The sequence below is a fragment of the Myxocyprinus asiaticus genome, chromosome 28 (assembly GCF_019703515.2).
Source record: "Myxocyprinus asiaticus isolate MX2 ecotype Aquarium Trade chromosome 28, UBuf_Myxa_2, whole genome shotgun sequence".
Lineage (NCBI taxonomy): Eukaryota > Metazoa > Chordata > Actinopteri > Cypriniformes > Catostomidae > Myxocyprinus > Myxocyprinus asiaticus.
Genome location: NC_059371.1, coordinates 44927559 through 44950250, shown reverse-complemented (window position 1 = coordinate 44950250; position 22692 = coordinate 44927559). Strand labels below are relative to the sequence as shown.

General features: G+C 39.1%; 1 protein-coding gene across 14 annotated transcripts in view; it reads left to right on the top strand.

Annotated features, from left to right (window-relative positions):
* Positions 1 to 346: 346 nt before the first annotated feature.
* Positions 347 to 22692, top strand: part of LOC127419325 (PC4 and SFRS1-interacting protein-like) — a 24373-nt gene continuing 2027 nt past the window's right edge. Inside the window, exons 1-15 of one of the 14 annotated variants that reach the window (XM_051660668.1) lie at positions 347 to 496; positions 782 to 874; positions 976 to 1037; positions 2837 to 2975; positions 4310 to 4792; positions 5864 to 6044; positions 6165 to 6349; positions 6445 to 6579; positions 8973 to 9094; positions 14032 to 14175; positions 16027 to 16158; positions 16419 to 16456; positions 16539 to 16618; positions 16717 to 16818; positions 21987 to 22185. In XM_051660668.1, coding sequence (XP_051516628.1) covers positions 782 to 874; positions 976 to 1037; positions 2837 to 2975; positions 4310 to 4792; positions 5864 to 6044; positions 6165 to 6349; positions 6445 to 6579; positions 8973 to 9094; positions 14032 to 14175; positions 16027 to 16158; positions 16419 to 16456; positions 16539 to 16618; positions 16717 to 16818; positions 21987 to 22185 — 2095 coding nt within the window. In that variant the 5' untranslated portion in view covers positions 347 to 496. Of the gene's footprint in view, positions 497 to 781; positions 875 to 975; positions 1038 to 2836; positions 2976 to 4309; positions 4793 to 5863; positions 6045 to 6164; positions 6350 to 6444; positions 6702 to 8950; positions 9095 to 14031; positions 14176 to 16026; positions 16159 to 16418; positions 16457 to 16538; positions 16619 to 16716; positions 16819 to 21986; positions 22186 to 22692 lie in introns of those variants that run through there. The other 13 variants (XM_051660671.1, XM_051660663.1, XM_051660669.1 and 10 more) reach the window with 13 other exon arrangements.

Below are 22692 nucleotides of genomic sequence, written 5' to 3'. Positions count from 1 at the left end.
TTTTTAAATTGACGCACAAGGGTTAAAATTGTTTTAAAACGTCTTAATTTTACCGCTTCCGGCTCCGATTTGTTAACTCTTTAACGACCGGCGTCCAAAATAGCGAAGTAATAATCGCTTTTGAATCGAGTTGCAATAATTGTATTATCTTATTTACTTAATATAAAATAAAGTATAAAGTAATTGTGTTTAACAGCGTGACGATAAATAAGATTTATTTATATTTCGAATATTTTCAATTCTAATCTACCTCTATTTGCGCGATGGTTCATTCCTCACTCACTGAGCGGGACGCGGACTGAACCATTCCACCGGCGCTGAGGGGGGAGACACACACACACACACACACACACAGACGCACACGCGCACACGCGCTCTTCTTCCTTTCATCGCGTGATTATACTTTTAAAGCGCTTGTTTTTACATTTTATTTTTTTTAATGCAGAGTGTTTATAAAATGTCATTTGAGTGAGTCGACAGGCAGAAAGGAGTAAAGGTGAGTTTATCTGAGCGAAGTGAGCTTGTGTTAGCCTGAGCTAGCACAACACGGCTAGTTTTTCTGTATTTAACATATCTTAATCTAATTTAAATGTTTATATCAACATAAAACAATCATATAAAGATCATGTATTTCAAACATATGCCCATGAAGCTAATATTATGACCGTAGAGGTGTATTTGCTGGTGTGATGTTGTTTATTGTTGTGGTGTAAGTGACACATGGTGAGTGTTTACATGAATAAATATAATTTTTCATTAATTAACTGTTTAATTTTGTCAGATGAAGGTAAAGTCTGATCAGATCACTCATGATTTTACACCGGGGGATATAGTGTTTGCCAAGATGAAGGGATATCCGTTCTGGCCTGCCAGAGTAAGTTAATTATAACAATCTTATAATTCATATTCAGTCTTTTATGTAAAAGAGGTCTATTAAAAGAGGAATGTTTATGTATTGTTTTGTTTGCCTCTCAGATTGGTGAAGGAAAAGCCCCCCAAAATAAGATCCCAATCTTCTTTTATGGAACACACTCAACGTAAGTGAACAAATGACACACTGAATGCTACTGTATACTAACATGTATGCAGTATGCAACAATATATAAAAATGGCAGTCCAATCAATTAACGAGTCAAAGTCCAAACTCTGTGCTCTGTATGCATACAGAAAGTTGCATACAGTGCACAGTATACAGTTGAAGTCAGAAGTTTACATACGCTTAGGTTGAAGTCATTCAAATACATTTTTTTTAACAACTCCACAGATTTCATATTAGCAAACTATAGTTTTTGGCAAGTCGTTTAGGACATCTCCTTTGTGCATAACATGAGTAATTTTTCCAGCAATTGTTTACAGACAGATTGTTTCACTTTTAATTGACTATATCACAATTCCAGTGGGTCAGAAGTTTACATACACTAAGTTAACTGTGCCTTTAAGCAGCTTGGAAAATTCCAGAAAATGATGTCAAGCCTTTAGACAATTAACCAATTAGCTTCTGATAGGAGGAGTACTGAATTGGAGGTGTACCTGTGTATGTATTTTAATGCCTACCTTCAAACTCAGTGCCTCTTTGCTTGACATCATGGGAAAATCAAAAGAAATCAGCCAAGACCTCAGAAAATAAATTGTGGACCTCCACAAGTCTGGCTCATCCTTGGGAGCAATTTCCAAACACCTGAAGGTACCACGTTCATCTGTACAAACAATAGTACACAAGTATAAACACCATGGGACCACACAGCCATCATACCACTCAGGAAGGAGACGCATTCTGTCTCGTAGAGATGAACGTCGTTTGGTGTGAAAAGTGCAAATCAATCCCAGAACAACAGCAAAGAACCTTGTGAAGATGCTGGAGGAAACAGGTAGACAAGTATCTATATCCACAGTAAAACGAGTCTTATATCGACATAACCTGAAAGGCTACTCAGCAAGGAAGAAGCCACTGCTCCAAAACCACCATAAAAAAGCCAGACTACAGTTTGCAAGTGCACATGGGGACAAAGATCTTACTTTCTGGAGAAATGTCCTCTGGTCTGATGAAACAATAATTGAACTGTTTGGCCATAATGACCATCGTTATGTTTGGAAGAAAAAGGGTGAGGCTTGCAAGCCGAAGAACACCATCCCAATCGTGAAGCATGGGGGTGGCAGCATCATGTTGTGGGGGTGCTTTGCTGCAGGAGGGACTGGTGCACTTCACTAAATAGATGGCATCATGAGGAAGGAAAAATGATGTGGATATATTGAAGCAACATCTCAAGACATCAGCCAGGAAGTTAAAGCTCGGTCACAAATGGGTCTTCCAAATGGACAATGACCCCAAGCATACCTCCAAAGTTGTGGCAAAATGGCTTAAGGACAACAAAGTCAAGGTACTGGAGTGGCCATCACAAAGCCCTGACCTCAAGACCTCAAAGCTTATTGTGAGAAGCTTGTGGAAGGATACCCAAAACATTTGACCCAAGTTAAACAATTTAAAGGCAATGCTCCCAAATACTAACAAAGTGTTTGTAAACTTCTGACCCACTGGGAATGTGATGAAAGAAATAAGAGCTGAAATAAATCATTCTCTCTACTATTATTCTGACATTTCACATTCTTAAAATAAAGTAGTGATCCTAACTGACCCAAGACAGCAAATGTTTTCTACGATTAAATGTCAGATTAAATGTATTTGGCTAAGGTGTATGTAAACTTCTGACTTCAACTGTAGATGCTACATACTGCAGAAAAAGTTAGAGTAGTATGGAAGTATGCTATTCCAGACATAACCAATGTCTCCAGAACCGTCTCACTGTTGTGGTTGTTGTTTTCGATCTCTCTCTTCCAGAACGTTTCTGTTCCCCAAAGACATCGTCCCGTACTGGCCAAACAAAGAGAAGTATGGCCGGACTACCAAACGTGGCAGGTTTGAGGAGGGCATGTGGGAGATCGAGAATGACCCGGGGGTTGGCCTCAGAGGTCAAAAGGTCAGTAACAATGACAATGATGTGTTGATGGGAAAATCATGATTATGAAATGGAAAGTTCTTGAGCCACATTTGAAGCCGTTGTAAAGTAGTTGATATGCACAAACACCTGTGACTGCACATCAGCTGAATTCTATATTAATGTGTGTACATGTCTACAAATATCACCTACAGTTAGAGTCATGAGCTATATTACATAGCGGAGAAATTGTTTAGTTGTGTTGTTTGGTAAAATTGAACTTAAAAGGTAAGTTGACACAAAAATGAAAATTCTCATTATTTATTCACCCTCATGATATCCCAGGTGTGTCTGACTTTCTTTGTTCACTAGAACACATTTGGAGAAAAATAGAAAAATATCTTAGCTCTGTAGGTCCTTAAAATGCAAGTGAATGGAGACCTGAACATTTGAAGCTTCAGAAATCCCAGACAGTCAGTATAAACGTCATCCATACGACTCTAGCGGTTAAATTAATGTCTTCTAAAGCGGCACTGCCACTTTTGGTGCAAAAAGATCTATATTTAAGTACTTTTTAACTATAAAGCATCACTTCCGGTCAGCAGCATTATGCACGTGAGAACTGACGCACGTGCGACACAGCCGGAAGAGCAGCGCTGTTTACAAGTGAGAAGGAGGAACGCTGAACAGAAGCTTCACTGGTTTTGGTTAAGGTCTGTATTGATCTGTTTCTTTACTCGCAATGGTGCATTTGTGTGCTCATCCTGGATGCCTCAACCAAAAGAAAAACGTGAGATTACGTCCGTAACATGCCAACACGAATTTGTCACACGAGAGATCACGTGAACTCGGCGCTCTCGTGAATGCACATACTCCTGCTTACTGGAAGCGATGGTTTATAGTTAAAAAGTACTTAAATATTGATCTTTTCACACCAAAAGTGATCGTGTCACTTTAGAAGACATTAAATGAACCGCTGGAGTCGTGTGGATGATGTTTATACTGACTGTCTGGGATTTTTGGAGCTTTAAAATTCTGGTCTCCATTCACTTGCATTTTAAGGACCTACTGAGTGCTTGTTTACATAGACAAACAACAGCTCAAAGAGACTGGTGTGAACTGCCCCTGAAATGTGCTCGCAAGCCATAGTTATGTCTGATTTGTGATGGTTGAAAACAGCCCACAATTTAGCGAATCATTAGCAAATCGGTCTGAATCAATAAAGTATCCAGTAATCACATATGCCTGGAAAAGTCATGGAATTTGATTTATCAAAAAAGGGTGTAAACCCTGTGTAATGTGCAGGCTTAGTGCTTTGTTTGATGATTTCGGTCAGTGTTACTCTCGTAATAACTCACTTCAAATGTCTCTGACAGAAAGCAGCTCTAATGAAACGACTGGCAGAGAGTCACCTGCAATCCAGGAAAGCAGTAAATCAGAGTGAAAAGAAGAGCCAGACTGTTTCCCGTAAAGATCCAGTGTCGAAGAGTGATTCAAAATCAGTGACGACAAATAAAAGAGAAACTCCTGTGAAAATCAACAGCACTCCCAAAACAAAGTCTGAATCTGTTACGGCAAACAAGGATAAAACAGCCGGACGAATATCGACCCGTTCAAGAGATTCTGGAGAACAGACGCCCACCACAAGAGCCCGTCGGATGAATAGCGCTCTGCCTGCGAGGAAAGAGACCTCAGTGAACACGGTCACATCAGGAAAGAGGATGCCGCCTAATAGAAAATTTAAATTAGCCAGACAAGCTGTTGCGGCAAAGACGCTTTCTGCTCGCAGGAAACACGTGCTGCGTACAAAGATTATTTCTGCAGCGAAGAAAAGGACGGATTCGAAAAATCAAAAAAAGGTTGGAGACATTTCACCTTCAGTGTGGCTCTCTTATTTGTGTGTGTTTCTTGATGTAACGCAGTAGTTATTTTTCTGTGGAACACAAAAGGACAAAAATACAGTGTAAAAGTTGACCATGTGACTTGTGCGGTATATTCCAAGTCTTCTGAAGTCTTCTGAAGGCTTTATGGGAGAAAACAGACTCAAATGTAAGTTTTTATTTGTAAAGATTCTTCAAAAATGTCTACTTTTGGGGGGCTGGGTAGCTCAGCGAGTATTGACGCTGACTATCACCCCTGGAATCGCGAGTTCGAATCCGGGGCGTGCTGAGTGACTCCAGCTAGGTCTCCTAAGCAACCAAATTGGCTCGGTTGCTAGGGAGGGTAGAGTCACATGGGGTAACCTCCTCGTGGTCGCTATAATGTGGTTCTCGCTCTCGGTGGGGCATGTGGTGAGTTGTGCGTGGATGCCGCGGTGGATGGCGTGAAGCCTACACACGCGCTACGTCTCCGTGGCAACGCGCTCAACAAGCCACGTGATAAGATGCACGGGTTGATGGTCTCGGACGCGGAGGCAACTGAGATTCGTCCTCCGCCACCCGGATTGAGGCGAGTCACTACGCCACCACGAGGACTTAGAGCGCATTGGGAATTGGGCATGAAAAATTGGGAGAAAAAGGGGAAAAATTCCCCCCCCAAAAAAAAGAAGAATAAAAAGTATAAATTGCAGTTTGCTGAGTGCGGTGAGGCACTCACAATAGAAGTCAGTGGGGCCAGTCCATAAACGTTAATATACTCACTGCTTCAAAAGTATAGCTACAAGACATAAACATATATATGTTAACATTATTTTAGTGTGATGAAATCTGTGTTTTACATAATTTTCTAGTATTGCGCTGTTTAAAATCGCTTTCAGGGCTTACCAGCATTATGTCGTCATGGCAACGAAGTTGTAAAATTATAGTTTCTATAAAAAGTCAGACAAAATAGCACCAAGAAAAAGAAATACACAGACTAATCCATCAATAACACATTCCGTTACATTCACATGTTGACGTGTTTTTAATGTGTCGTCTCTTGTCATCTTTCAGCCCTTACGAATCACACGATCTACTGCGGGTCTGATTGAGACTCGAGCTGACGTCACAGAGAGAAACCGAGTGAAACCGGCCAGTCTGAAACGCAAACGCTCAGAAACCGAGTCTGACGGAAAGGAAGACACTCTTATTTCTCTTCCCACGACCATCAGCTCCCCGCCGTCGAGTCCAGCAGGTAAACAGATCTCTGCATTGACTCTGCATATTAAGATTTCGAGTACTGTGCACTACAAGTATTGCTGGTGATAGGGCAGTACATGCTTTTAAGAGACTGATCAGAGCTGCTTCTTTACAGGTTCAAAGAGGAAACGGCGTGGAGAAGAGGAGACTTCTGTTCCTGAAGTACCAGATAAGAACGAGACCAAAAAGAGAAAGAGAGAAGAGCAGGATAATCGGAGAGAAACACACATGAAGAGTGACGTTCTGAGCATCTTTGAGAAGCAGGAGAGAAAAGACGAGAAGAAACCCAAAGATGAAGAGGTGAGAGAGGACGAGAGAGCTTTAGAACGAGCAGATGTGGAGAAGAGAGCTGACTTCTGTCTGTCTGTGTGTGTGTGTGTGTGTGTGTCTCATAGCGCTGTAAGATCCTGGCAGAGAAGAGGCAGAGTGTTTTGAAGTCTCTGCAGGGTTTGGTCACGTCCACCAGAGGAAAAACGCAAACATCTACGACTGAACAATCAACCACGGCTAAAACGACACCACACGAGGAGGTGCAGAAACAGCCCGAGAGGAATCGTGGAGCCCGACGTGAGAACCGCAGCCCGATGAAACCAGCAGAGGAGGAGAAGAAAGATACAGAGCAGAACGGAGAACAGGAAACCAAGAACACCGAGTGAGTGAACGCAACACATCTCAACACTCCTGTTCTTTGAATGTGACACTTGGTTAGCCACACGAGTTTTCGGGATAACTGGTCATAAACATTTTTGTTTTCATTAGGGATGCATTGAGCCGATACTGATGTTTTTAACCAGATCTGGTATCGGTTCTACGTAGGGCTGCAACTAACGATTATTTTGATAATCGATTAATCTAACGATTATTCGCCGATTAATCGTTAGCGCTTAACCGATTATTCAGCTTGTGCACCAACTTTAAACGTGCTTACTAACAATACAGAGGACAAATAATCTTTTAAAAATACCTCTAAATGACATTCACTAAATTAAAGGGAAAAATACTTTTTAGTAAGTTTAATTCAGTAAAGAAATTCACTGCAATAAATCCTCTTGTCATCAAGTGTTTTTGTCTTGTTTTCCATTTAAAATTGTCTAAAAATCCTTAAAACAAGATACATTTACTTGAGAAGCAACATATAAGATATTTATACTGCTTTAAATATATCTTAAATAAGTGTATTTTGTATATAAGTGTATTTTTTTCACTTGGTTATACTTCTGCGAGTGCAGTAAAGACAAAATATACTCATATTCAAGGTCTATTCTCTAAAAGCAAAATATCTTATATGCTGCTTCTCAGGTGAATGCATCTCAGGATTTTTAGATATTTTTTTACCAATTGGGAATGCCCAATTCCCACTACTTAGCAAGTCATCGTGGTCGCGTAGTGACTCGCCTCGATCCGGGTGGCGGAGGACGAATCCCAGTTGCCTCCGCGTCTGAGACCGTCAATCCGCGCATCTTATCACGTGGCTTGTTGAGCACGTTACCGTGGAGACATAGTGCGTGTGGAGGCTTCATGTTATTCTCCGCGGCATCCACACACAACTCACCACACGCCCCACCGAGAGCGAGAATCACATTATAGCGACATGAGGAGGTTACCCCATGTGACTCTACCCTCCCTAGCAACCAGGCCAATTTGGTTGCTTAGGAGACCTGGCTGGAGTCACTCAGCACACCCTGGATTCAAACTCACGACTCCAGGGGTGGTAGTCAGCGTCAATACTCGCTGAGATACCCAGACCCCCATTATTTGTATTTTTAATATTATATTCAACATCCTCAGATAACAATTGTTTCTTCTGCAGTATAGCTGCTAAAATAAATGTACGTTGTTAGATATTTATATTGGAAAACAAACCAAAACAAAAATATATTGTTTGTGTATAATGGGGCGAAGACTACCCTCTCTCACCTTTCTGTTCACTTCAATCCATCTTTAACTCACAAAAAAACAAACTCTCTCTTATTAATAAAGCTGCGTATTGCCAGTTTTCTTCAGGATAAGAAACACACAGTGACACATATATTATGATTCAATAAGTCGCGAGTCATCACGTTATAATCTAGCTGCATTAAGCGTGTGCGCTCGGGACGAGTGTCCCGTGACAGAGTGTGCATCAGCCGGTGCAGTTTCAATCTCTCCCCCTTAGATCGGGACATTCACACAACTCATAGAAGAGATGCTGACCGCACAGAGATATGCCAGTTTTGGAGTTTGTAGTAACTGCATTAAAGATGTAACGCTGTTTGTAACACTGGAAGGTGTAACACTGGTTTCCTTTAAAGACGCTCATCACGCAAGTTTTGCTCCAGCTCCACGTATTCCACAACGAGAGTGCTTCTGTATTTGCTTATTTTGTATTATTGCATTATAATTCCCTCATACTTTGTGATCTACATAGCTGAAGCTGTCTGGAAAGTTTAGAGTGCATCTGTGATCTGTGTAATTCTTCCTCTCCTTAACTGCAGTGCTGCTCTCACGCGTCATCATTAGAGTTTAATGGGATCTCATGTTACATTAAATGGGATCTAATGACTATTCGACAACGAAAATGTTTGTCGACAGAAAATAAAATAAAAGCCTGAGGGTTTTCATGTTAAAGGGACAGTCACCCAAAAATGAAAACTCTCTCATCATTTACTCACCCTCATGCCATCCCAGATGTGTATGACTTTCTTTCTTCTGCAGAACACAAATGAAGATTTTTAGAAGAATATTTCGGCTCTGTAGGTTCATACAATGCAAATGAATGGTGACTAGAACTTTGAAGCTCCAAAAAGCACATAAAGGCAGCGAATGAGTGAGTAAATGATGAGAGAATTTTCATTTTTGCGTCAACTATTCCTTTCAGTAAATTATTAATATTACTTCATGTTTATGTAATACAACCACAAGCAGGACGACACCGCATGTGGAGGTGCAGAAACGACCCGAGAGGAATCGTGGAGCCCGATGTGAGAACCATGACCGGATGAAACCAACAGAGGAGGAGAAGAAAGATACAAAGCAGAACAGAGAACAGGAAACCAAGAACACCGAGTGAGTGAACACAAAACATCTCAACACTCCTGTGCCATGTATCACAAAAAAAGCGGAACAAATTCTGGATTCCAGGATTGGTTTTAGTTTGACAAAACTCACCAAATCCAATCAGGCTTCATTAGGGTTAAGTAGCATCAAGACGCTCATTATCAACTTTATCAATTCAGAGTTTGATCCCGGGGTTATGATTAGTTCATGTGCGCGTTCACACGAATGAAGCGAACAGCCAATCGCGTGCGAGACAGCGCAAGTCACGTCTCGCGAGAGAGTCAGTGAGATTTACTTCACCGCTGAAGATGTTTATGAAAATTATGATCAATTATAAGAATTTAAACTCCGTTAACACAGCACAAGAAGATGTTAAAAAAAATATGATCAATCAAAACATATTTACACAACACGAATAATCACTATGAAATCATTAATAATTAAAATACTGCTGCTGATAGAGCACGAAAAAAATCTGAATGTGATGAAAGAATTAAAATAGATAATATATTTATATAGGTCCACAACAAGAAGATTCAGGCTTGTAATTTTAAAAGTTTAATATCTTCATTTGAAATAATGTTTTTTTTTTTTTTAAAGCTTTAGTATTAATTTAAATTACTAACTTAATTTAATACTTTTAGACTTTAATAAACTATCAAATAATAAAAATGTGATTGTGACACGTCACAAACTCTCTTTGAAGGAGGAAGCGGGAGCTGATAAACAATCCAACGCGAGACTTTATTTCACACTTTTCAGTGTTACAAACATTGTCGGCTTTTCAGCCCAATAAATAAACACACACTATCACTGCTGCATGTCTCTCTCTCTCTTTCTCTCTCTCTTTCCCTCCTCCGTGGGTCTGGACTGCCCTTTTATCCCTCTCAGCTCTCACTGCAAACACAAACAGTTGTTAGAGATAATTTCCCACAGGTGTCAATCCTTACCGTTCTTCCTCTCCTGGCCTCGCTCTCCACAGACGTCACTCGGCCACACCCACATCACCACATACCCCCAACAGCCGACTCAGGCCGGGGAGCCATCCGGCCTGTCACTTACTCCCCCTGCGCCCCCGGCCTGTGGACCACCTCGAACTTAAAAGGCTGGAGAGCTGGATACCAACGGGTGATCCGCGTGTTGGCATCCTTCATGCGATGGAGCCACTGGAGCGGGGCGTGGTCCGAACAGAGGTTGAAAGTACACCCCAACAGATAGTACCGGAGGGTGAGGACCGCCCACTTGATGGCCAAACACTCCTCTATTGTGCTGTACCTAGTCTCCCTCAGTGAGAGTTTGCGACTAATGTACAGCTTGGGGTGCTCCTCCCGCTCCACCATCTGGGACAGTACCGCTCCCAACCCCCTGTCCGATGCATCCGTCTGCAAGTTAAAAGGGAGAGAGGAGTCAGGAGAGTGCAATAACGGCCTTCCGCAAAGTGCAGCTTTCACCTGCTGACATGGCTCCATCCACTGGACCAAATCTGGTGCCCCCTTTTTTAGTAAGATCAGTCAGCGGGCTGGTGATGGTCGAATAGTTAGGCACAAACCTACGATAATAGCCAGCCAGCCCCAGGAACTGTCTCACCTCCTTTTTGGTCTTGGGTCTCGGGCAGGCTGCAATCGCTGCGGTTTTATCAATTTGGGGCCGCACCTGGCCATGACCCAAGTGGATGCCCAGATACCGTACTTCCACCCGCCCAATTGCGCAATTCTCTTTGTTTGCTGTGAGTCCCGCTCATCTCAACGACCTCAGGACAGCCCTCAGATGCTGCAGTTGCCACTGCCAATCATTACTGTAAATAAAGTTATCATCCAGATAGGCAGCGGCGTAAGCAGCGTGTGGTCTGAGGATTCGGTCCGTGAGCTGCTGAAACGTATCCGGGCTCCCGAACAAACCGAACGGAAAATATCGTCTTTTCACAGGACATGGGAGTTAAGGGGATCTGCCAATATCCCTTGGTTAAATCCAGTATCCAAGAATGTGTTGAATTTAATTTCTACTGTTTGAAGGTCCCTCCTCCCAGTTTTCCCGTAGGATGTCGAGCAGGCTGCGCTGTCAATGGCCATACAATAATTCAAATGGGGAGAACCCCATGGAGGCTTGCTGGACCTCTCGTACTGCAAATAATAGGGGCTCGAGCCACTTGTCCCAATTTCGAGCGTCTTCGCGATTTCTTCCGAAATCCCCACTCGGGAGATTATTCTGAAGAGTGCCTCCACAACACTTCATACTGAGATGTTGCGCAGAGGCACTGCTTCCGGATATCGCACTGCGTAATCCACCAGAACCATCACAAAGCGATGCTGCGGTTTCCCCTTCCCTTGCGTCATCCTGACGTGGAGCTGATGTAGACGGCCCTGGTACCACCTCCCCAGCCAACGAATCGCACACCACACACTGATACACTTTGTTACAGGACCCATCCACACATCTTCCCCTTAATAAAGTTGTAAATTCTGGCCAATTCGTACCCAAAATTAGTGGATGGGAGAGGTGGGGACTAACCGCAGCTACGACACTATGATTTTGTCACCAAAAATTTTATAATGACCGTCACTACTGGGTTATTTTGAATATCCCCATGCACACACTTTACCTTCACCCGCCGGCTCGTATCCAAAGCCTCGGATTGAAACTAGCTTTGGTGAATGGAGGACCTGTGTCTCCACCTCCATCGTGGGGCATCGGCCCTGGAAATTCCCAGGTTCCCCGCTGCTCCAGCAGACTGGCCCAGACTTCATGCCCACACTGGTGACAGCGGATTCACCAGCCTGTGGAGGAGAGTGTAGAGGGTTAGTGTAAACCGGCGGGTTGATCGTCCCATGGGACCGGGGAACCAGTATTGGGGTAGGAATTCCCCGTTTCCGGGAAATAGGAACAGGATGAGAGGAAGGGGAGGCAGGAGAGAGAAGAGGTCTCGCCAGCCCCCGAATAAGCCACCATATGGTCCTCAGCCAGCTGGACTGCCCCATCCAGCGACGCCAGTCGGTGGCACTGGACCCAATCCTCTGTCCCTTACGGTAGCCGGCCGATGAACTGCTCCAGTAACACCAGATCGAGTATCTCTTCGGCGTCGTGATCTTCAGCCAGCAGCCACCTTCGGCAGGTGTCCTGGAGCTGTCAAGCGAATGCGAAGGGTGGCCAAGCTCACCAAGCATCAGCGAGCGGAAGTGTTGGCAATGTTGCTCTGGGCTTCGGCCTACCCGTTGCAGGATGGCTTTCTTCAGATCCTCGTACACCAAGAGGTTGGCCGCAGAACGTTGTTGGGCCGAGAGTTGGGCTTCCCTGGACAACATTGTCAGTAGGCGGGCCACCCACTGGGTGCTCGAATTCCTCCTAATTCCCGGGTTTCGGCACCACTGTGACATGTAATGAACTCTCTTTGAAGGAGGAAGCGGGAGCCGGATAAATAATCCAACGTGAGACTTTAATTCACACTTTTTAATGTTACAAACATGGTCGGCTTTTCAGCCCAATGAATAAACAGACGCACGCAACAGTGATGGATATATCTCTCTCTCCCTTCCGGCGGTCTGGACTGCTCTTTTATCCCTCTCAGCTCTCACTGCAAACACAAACAACTGTTTCCCACAGGTGTCAATCCTTACCTTTTTCCTCTCCCAGCCTCACTCTCTACAGACGTCGCTCGGCCACGCCCACATCTTATTTATTCATACATATTTTATGGCCAGTATGGGAAAATGATTGGGGGAAAAAATCAAGTGTCTTTAAACAAATGCAAGACTTCCAAAAATATATTTCTTGCAATAAATAATGATCATAAATAGCTTATTTTGTAAATTTATAAAATTGTCTCATTGAAGTGCACTTTAAATTGGAGTGAGAGATGCTGGGGGGAGTGACTGTCACTTTGCTCACAGCTGATTGGTCCAGTATCTGGATGAGATCTCTGATCGGGAATATAACCTGTCCCGGAGCAGGTTAGCCAATTAGTGTATGTTACTATGGCAAGAAACCCCGAAGAAAGCCTATCCACTTTATCCATTGGTACTGCAAAGTCAGAGTTCGCTTAAACTAAGCTTAAACTAATCTAGCTAGCTGCTTAATTCTGCTTTGTAAATATATAGTCTGCATGCGCAGCATGTTTCAGTGAATGCACACTGCTCGATTGACACACACATTGCACAAACAGGGCTGTCATGATGCGCTGCAGTTTTCAGCTCTCAGAGCGGCACGCGATATTTGAAACGCGAACTTAGTTCGATTCGCTTATAACATGCATCGAGAACGGCACCCGAGGAGCATTTCACCAGATTTTGAACAGAAGTGATTTAAACAACTGTGAGCCAGGCTACATAAACTCACTCAAAGGACTTCCTGGAGTGTTCCGCCAAAATAAAAGCCTGAGGGTTTCTTTCTTCTGCTGAACACAAATGAAGATTTTTAGAAGAATATTTCAGCTCTGTAGGTCCATACAATGCAAGTGAATGGTGACCAGAACTTTGTGGGTGAGAAACAGATCAATAATAAAGTCCTTTTTTACTATAAATTCTTCTCCTGCCCAGTAGGTGGCGATATGCACGAAGAATGTGAGTTGCCAAAAACAGAAGGAGAAAGTGAACGTGGAGATTTATGGTAAAAAAGGTCTTAAATATTTATCTGTTTCTCACCCACACCTATCATATCACTTCTGAAGACATGGATTAAACCACTGGAGTCTTATGGGTTACTTTCATGCTGCTTTTATGTGCTTTTTGGAGCTTCAAAGTTCTGGTCACCATTCACTTGCATTGTATGGACCTACAGAGCTGAAATATTGTTCTAAAAATCTTCATTTGTGTTCTGCAGAAGACAAAGTCATACACATCTGGGATGGCATGAGGGTGAATAAATGATGAGAGAATTTTCATTTTTGGGTGAACTGTCCCTTTAAGTAAGTAAATTATTAATATTACTTCATGTTTATGTAATACAACCACAAGCAGGATGACACCACATGAGGAGGTGCAGAAACGACCTGAGAGGAATCGTGGAGCCCGATGTGAGAACCATGACCGGATGAAACCAACAGAGGAGGAGAAGAAAGATACAGAGCAGAACAGAGAACAGGAAACCAAGAACACCGAGTGAGTGAACGCAACACATCTCAACACTCCTGTTCTTTGAATGTGACACTTGGTTAGCCACACGAGATTTCGGGATAACTGTCTTAAACATTTTTGTTTTCATTAGGGATGCATTGAGCCGATACTGATGTTTTTAACCGGATCAGGTATCGGTTCTACGAGCCCAATCCAAATCAACACTGTGTGTTAGTCATGTTCGTTACCATCAAGCTCCAAAAATGACAAAAAAGAACCATAAAAGCACCATTAAAGTACCCCATATGACCCGTGCATTTTATTCAAAGTCTCTTATAGACAAACAATAGCTCTGTGAATCGCTGCGTTTGAAAAGTAAATATATAGTCTGCATGCGCAGCATGTTTCAGTGAATGCACACTGACACACACACGTTGCACACGCAGGGCTATCATGATGCGCTGCTGTTTTCGGCTCAGAGCGGCATGTGATATTTGAAACACGAACTTCATCTCAGGTGTAGATGCTCGATAGTTCGATTCGCTTATAACATGCATTGAGAACGGCACCCGAGGGGCATTCCACCAGATTTTGAACAGAAGCGATTTAAACTACTGTGAGCTAGGCTGCATAATCACACTCAAAGGACTTCCTGGAGTGTTCCACCAAAATAAAAGCCTGGGGGCTTTAAAGTTAAGAAGGCGCGACTGAGCATGTATTACTATAGATTCACGGTTTTCAAACTGGGAGGCATGCCTCCCCAGGGGGGCGCCAGAGCATGTCAAGGGAGGTGCGGAGATTGATGATAAATTCACCAAGTGAACTCAAAACATACATAAATACTATAATAAAAATTATTGTCTTAACAGACCATAGTCCAGCTTAATAAACCGTAGCTCTATGGCATTATAATGCTGTCATGAACGCATGCATATCATGCGAGAGAGCATCCATGTACCGGTTGTGCTAGCCCAAATCTCTCCGCTCGCACGTGGATGTCCTTGGCTCTCGCTCAAAACTGGACGCGTGCTCTCGAATATAGCCTACAACGCTGCTCTATGAAATCTCCCTGCTATCGATCAGAGTGTGTGTGTGTGTGTGTGTGTGCAACAGTGCCCGCTCAAAACGTGTCATATGCACTCGCAAACCTATTTTAAAGCCACACAGCTCTGACTCTGTAGATGTGTTATATCAAGGGAGAAAAGATAAGAGTTTGAGTAATCAACTCGCCATTTGGCCGATAACTTATTTTTTTTTGTGTGTGTGAAGAGAACTGGCTTTCAAAATAGCCAATGACAAAAACTGTTTACAGACAGGGCAGTTCTTAAAGGGACAGTTCACCCAAAAATGAAAATTCTCTCATCATTTACTCACCCTCATGCAGTCCCAGATGTGTATGACTGACTTTCTTCTGCAGAACACAAATGAAGATTTTTAGAAGAATATTTCAGCTCTGTAAGTTCATACAATGCAAGTGCCCCAGTAGGGGGGCAATATGCACAAAGAATGCAAATCACCAAAAACAAAAGATGAAGAATGTGAAAGTGAAAGTGGAGATTTATAGTAAAAAAGGACTTAAATATTTATCTGTTTCTCATCCACACCTATCATATCACTTCTGAAGACACGGATTAAACCACTGGAGTCTTATGGATTACTTTTATGCTGCCTTTATGTGCTTTTTGGCACTTCAAAGTTCTGGTCACCATTCACTTGCATTGTATGAACCTACAGAGCTGAAATATTCTTCTAAAAATCGTAATCTGTGTTCTGCAGAAGAAAGTAAGTCATACAAATCTGGGATGACATGAGCGTAAGTAAATGATGAGAGGATTTTCATTTTGGGGCGTACTATCACTTTAAGTAAATTATTAATATTACTGCATGTTTATGCAGTACAACTGCGAGCAGGGCGACACCGCATGAGGAGGTGCAGAAACGGCCCGAGAGGAATCGTGGAGCCCGATGTGAGAACTGGATAAAACAAACGGAAGAGCAGAATGGAGGACAGGAAACCAAGAACACCGAGTGAGTGAACGCAGAACATCTCAACACGTCGAGTGACATCACTTGCATATTAAATGAGTTTTTATCCCTACCGACCGTGACAAGCCAAGCACAGCAAACATTTCATTACTCATTAGGTTTCTGTTTTTAAAGTGTTGCATGTTTAGCTGCACCTATTGTGAATTCTCATTGGTCCAAAATCTCATCAAATATCAACTGAATTCAATCTAAAGCTGCTGTTGAGTTGAACTGAAAGACTGACTGACAGTGTGTTTCTACAGACAGCAGAACAATAACAGCACGGAGGATGACTGCAGAGGTGAGACACACATCACACTGATCATCTGGACGAGTACATGTTTGTGTGGAAGAATCTCCAACCATGTGTTTGTGTGTTTCAGATCGGTCTCTGTCCGTCACAGACTCTTTACTCTACCGGCTCCACGGTGACATCAGGATCTCAATGACACTCGACAACCCAGTATGAACCTATATAATATGACACAGTATAGATAAATGTACTGTATATATTCAATAACCCTTGTTGTGAATATTGACAGTACTGTCTCTCTCTGTCAGGATGTGAGTAAGTGTTTATTGGCTCTGGATGAGTTGAGTAAAGTCCCCGTCTCGTCTCGACACATTCAGAACCACAGCGAACTCATAGACACCCTCAGAAAGGTACAAACACATTTAAATCTGAATAAATATCCTGCTATATTATATCATAAAGGTTTTGGTATATTTTGATGAGTTGCATTTTCCCATAAATAAAATGCTGGAGAATTGGTGATATTGTTGCGCAAGCGTTATGTGCAATTATTCGGTAAAATCGCATGTTTTGTTGCACAATTGGCTGAATTAACTATACTGCGAAATTTACCATTTACCTGCATTTGGCGCTTGGCGGCTGTTAATTTCGGACCCTGCTTTAAGAACAAAAATGTTGCATAAAATTGCTCAAATTTAATAGATATTAAATACAAATAAAAAAAATGTAAAATCGTTAAATAAATTTGTACTCAAAAATATTTGCATTTTTTTTTTTTTTTTTTTTGAAGTATTTTGATTTTCATTTGAACAATCTAGATATCGATTTATTAAATCGCAAAATCGATCTTTTACTCTATGCGTAACCCTTCACTACAATGAGAGTTAATCGCTCACATTTGCAACCAAATTTCACGCATTGCGACTAAAATGTCTGTGATTCTCCACTGGCTGGTAAATGTTCCGATTTCACGCATCAGTAAACTATTTTTTTATAAAAAAAACTTCCATCCACTTTTCGCGCTATTTTGTTATCGTCAAAGTGAAAATGTGTAAATATTTCTTTGCGAAATTTGCCGTCTTCTGCCTGTTTCCATTAAAATGGCCTTTTATTGATAAAAATGGTGTGCGTGATGACGTCATGCTTAAAACTCACTTTGTTGCATGAGTTTTGGTTTATTGCAAAAGAAATCTGCCCTTAAGCCGTTTCCATACATAAATGTGTATATCGCTAATTGCGCACCTTTCGCCTCCCAGATGTCCCTAATGTTTTTTCCTAGTTTTGGGAAAAGGGGAGAGTATTGAGACAATTCATTGAAATTAACCAGCTTACTGTCATTTTAATTCACAAATAAATGCAATCTGAAGAGGAGGAAGAGCTGTTGCCCTTCTGATAGGACTGTAATATTGGTCCTGATGTTGCACCTATCATCAAGGGGGAAACTTTCGGTCTTACTATAAGGAGCATCCATCGATGTGTATATGCTGTGTGCACTGCTATTAAAGAAACACTGATGCAGTGTAATATCAGGGTTTACATATATGATACATTCCTGATATTCAATAGGCTATTTTTAAAATATTTAAAAGTTTTAAAATGTTTTCTGAAAGTGAACTCAACATTAGACAAATAGTTCAGATAGTTTATAGTCTTGGAGAAAGTCTAGAACATTCCGAGAATGTTATTCAGATGACTTTTTCATCTACAGAACAGGGTAAGGCTAATTTAAGTTTTTAAAGAAAAAGCAATTATAGGTATAAAAATATATATTTTTTCGTTTGGTAATTTATTTAATTTAATGCTTTTTCATTTGGTAATAAATTTTTGTAATTTAATGCTTTTTCGTTTGGTAATTTAATTTATTTTAATGCTTTTTTCGTTTGGTAATTTAATTTAATGCTTTTTTCCTTTGGTAATTAATTTAATTTAATGCTTTTTTCATTTGGTAGTTTAATTTAATGCTTTTTTCATTTGGTAATTAATTTAATTTAATGCTTTTTTCGTTTGGTAATTTAATTTAATTTAATGCTTTTTTCGTTTGGTATTTAATTTAATGCTTTTTTCATTTGGTAATTTAATTTAATACTTTTTTCGTTTGGTAATTAATTAAATTATTTTTTTGTTTGGTATTTAATTTAATGCTTTTTTCGTTTGGTAATTAATTTAATGCTTTTTTCATTTGATATTTAATTTAATGCTTTTTTCATTTGGTATTTAATGCTTTTTTCGTTTGGTATTTAATTTAATTTAATGCTTTTTTCATTTGGTAATTTAATTTAATTTAATGCTTTTTTCGTTTGGTAATTAATTTATTTTAATGCTTTTTTCGTTTGGTAATTTAATTTAATGCTTTTTTCGTTTGGAATTTAATTTAATGCTTTTTTCATTTGGTAATTAATTTAATTTAACGCTTTTTTCGTTTGGTAATTAATTTAATTTAATGCTTTTTTCATTTGGTAATTAATTTAATTTAATGCTTTTTTCGTTTGGTATTTAATTCAATGCTTTTCATTTGGTAATTTAATTTAATTTAATGCTTTTTTCGTTTGGTAATTAATTTATTTTAATGCTTTTTTCGTTTGGTAATTTAATTTAATTTAATGCTTTTTTCATTTGGTAATTAATTTAATTTAATGCTTTTTTCGTTTGGTATTTAATTTAATGCTTTTCATTTGGTAATTTAATTTAATTTAATGCTTTTTTCGTTTGGTAATTAATTTATTTTAATGCTTTTTTCGTTTGGTAATTTAATTTAATTTAATGCTTTTTTCATTTGGTATTTAATTTAATTTAATGCTTTTTTCGTTTGGTATTTAATTTAATGCTTTTTTCATTTGGTAATTTAATTTAATTTAATGCTTTTTTCATTTGGTAATTTAATTTAATGCTTTTTTCGTTTGGTAATTAATTTAATTTAATGCTTTTTTCGTTTGGTAATTAATTTAATTTAACGCTTTTTTTCATTTGGTAATTAATTTAATTTAACGCTTTTTTCGTTTGGTATTTAATGCTTTTTTCATTTGATATTTAATTTAATGCTTTTTTCGTTTGGTAATTTAATTTAATGCTTTTTTTCGTTTGGTAATTTAATTTAATGCTTTTTTAGTTTGGAATTTAATTTAATGCTTTTTTCGTTTGGTATTTAATTTAATGCTTTTTTCATTTGGTATTTAATTTAATGCTTTTTTCATTTGGTAATTAATTTAATTTAATGCTTTTTTCGTTTGGTAATTAATTTAATGCTTTTTTAGTTTGGAATTTAATTTAATGCTTTTTTCGTTTGGTAATTAATTTAATTTAATGCTTTTTTCGTTTGGTATTTAATTTAATGCTTTTTTCGTTTGGTAATTAATTTAATTTAATGCTTTTTTCATTTGGTAATTAATTTAATTTAATGCTTTTTTCGTTTGGTAATTAATTTAATTTAATGCTTTTTTCGTTTGGTATTTAATTTAATGCTTTTTTCGTTTGGTAATTAATTTAATGCTTTTTTCATTTGGTATTTAATTTAATGCTTTTTTCGTTTGGTAATTAATTTAATGCTTTTTTAGTTTGGAATTTAATTTAATGCTTTTTTCGTTTGGTAATTAATTTAATTTAATGCTTTTTTCGTTTGGTATTTAATTTAATGCTTTTTTCGTTTGGTAATTAATTTAATTTAATGCTTTTTTCATTTGGTAATTAATTTAATTTAATGCTTTTTTCGTTTGGTAATTAATTTAATTTAATGCTTTTTTCGTTTGGTATTTAATTTAATGCTTTTTTCGTTTGGTAATTAATTTAATGCTTTTTTCATTTGGTATTTAATTTAATGCTTTTTTCGTTTGGTAATTAATTTAATGCTTTTTTAGTTTGGTAATTAATTTAATTTAATGCTTTTTTTGTTTGGTAATTAATTTAATTTAATGCTTTTTTCGTTTGGTATTTAATTTAATGCTTTTTTCGTTTGGTAATTAATTTAATTTAATGCTTTTTTCATTTGGTAATTTATTTAAAACGGAATTTTCCCAGCATTTTTTCAAATGTAAGCTAAACAATAATATTATAGAATTGGGCTTTATGTTAGTGTTCCAAAAAAGCACACTGAAGCTTTCTCTAGTATTGTGTATTTATTTTTAATTTAAAACCTCTTTGTGCACAGAAATTGTTTTTTGTATTATGGGCTAATTCCATGACTGCCGTCTATTATTTTGAATGGTGTGAAACAGCAACTTTAATAAATAAACGGATGGATATTATGATTAAATGAATCACAAACAGTGGCCATTCATTTGTTCTGCTTGTACTTGTCGATGACAGGTGCATGATACGAGATATTTGTGTTGGTACTCCTGGAAGTGTCATGTTTGCGGCATTGGATCTATATGCCGTTAAGATCAATCAATCATGTACAATAAATTGACTTTCAAGCATGTATACCGTCGTCATGATTAACACAGGCTAACGATTGGGGTAAAGTCATGAGACACTACATTTTTGCATTATGCCAATTTTCTCGACAAAAAGTGTTTCCAAACCAATTTCTTGCGACATCTGAAGTATCGACATAGAGTTTATGTGCTAGAGTTCAACGGAAAAATATTATGTCAATACTTGTGAAATTTTAGCGATAATTTGCGTTTCCATCAGCTTAATTTTGATGCGCTTTTTTCGCAACAAATCCTTGGATGGAAACGTAGTTAATGTGATTGAATAGTAAAGTGGTGAAGAAGCTCAGTAGCGAGATCCTTTCACTACATGTCGAGAGTAAAAGTTGTTCCGTGTCCAAAGACAAGATCCACGCAATCCATTTGTCATTTAATAATGTCTCTTTTAATACTCTTTTTGTTATTTACAGTCAGTTGTTGAGCAAAAACAACAAAAAATAAACATTTAATTCTAATCATGCATAGCACAGATGAGGTAAAGCCTCTCTCTAATATGCACTCATTTACAGACGCTCTTTACAGAACTGCCGGTTTTCTTAAAGAGACAGTACCAGCTTTTAGTACACGTTCAACAATCTACTTGTTTATCGTTTACATGCATAACTTGTACTATTTACATGTACCTAAATAAAATATATGCAATATAATATCTTATTAATTGATGGAATACATGAATTTGTAAAGCTAAAATGTGACTAAAATGATGCAAACTAATAAAATATAATTAGTAAAATTAATATTTTGGTAATGTACCTAGTTAGAAGGTCTCCAGTCTTATTAAAAGCATTATCTGGGTGAGAATTTCTTTCAAATGTAAGCAAAGTGTCTTTTGACAACAAGAAAGGTCAATATTCAGTTTCTTATTCGTCACTTTGACTAATATGCCAGTTAAATATTACAGATGAAGATGATTTTAGTTGGCAATAATGTACAAAATGACTGTTAGAAAAAGCATGTATAGAATAAGCATTTAATTATTAAAACCTGAGCTTCTGATTTGCATGTACAGTATTAGCTACTTTTTAGAAGTTAATGTGTTGTCTCGCTTTAGAGACAGTTAAGGATATTGCCCTTAAACACGACAACAAAAGACAAAATGTTTAATCTGACGTGCAGGTGAACTCGAATGATGTGTTCTTGTGTGTTGTCAGATGCGCTGGTTTCGTGGCAGTGAAGCGATCATGTTTAAAGCTTCGATGTTGTATCACCGCTTTAAAAACATCTACCTCATTGGAGACGCAGATGAAACTCTGAGTCAAGAGTACATCCACACACTGCAGGAGGAGAGAGAGACAGAAGAGAGACAGAGAGCAGAGAGACAGGACGACACACAGACAGATGCTGGAGCAGGTGAGCTGTGCAACACAACACCGTAACAGCCAGTTAATATCCCATGTAATAATTACTAGGGCTGTCAATTTAACGTGTTCATTCGGTGCAATTAAAGAATAACACAATCATGTCAATCAGCAGGGGGCGTTCAGCGAAACTCCAGCTGTACAACAAACCACACTCAGGCTTGATTGACACCAGCAACAGCACAACATGACAACGCGTTCTCGATTTCAAACAAAGCTGGACGGATCTCGAGACGCGTTAATTTTCAAACTACGTTTAACTTGACACAGCGGCGTAAAAACGCTGTGTTTATGACGCTCCAGAAGCGTCCGTCTCACATGTGTACGTTATATTTAATCTATCTCGGACAGATTGACGAATTCGATTGCAAAATGAATTTCTGTGCACTGTGGGCCAATGATAGGCTTATGTTTAATAATATGGATATTGCATTTTAACGACACTTTTTATATTGTCTTATAAATGCTTTACTCATCTGCCACAATATTTGAATGCATT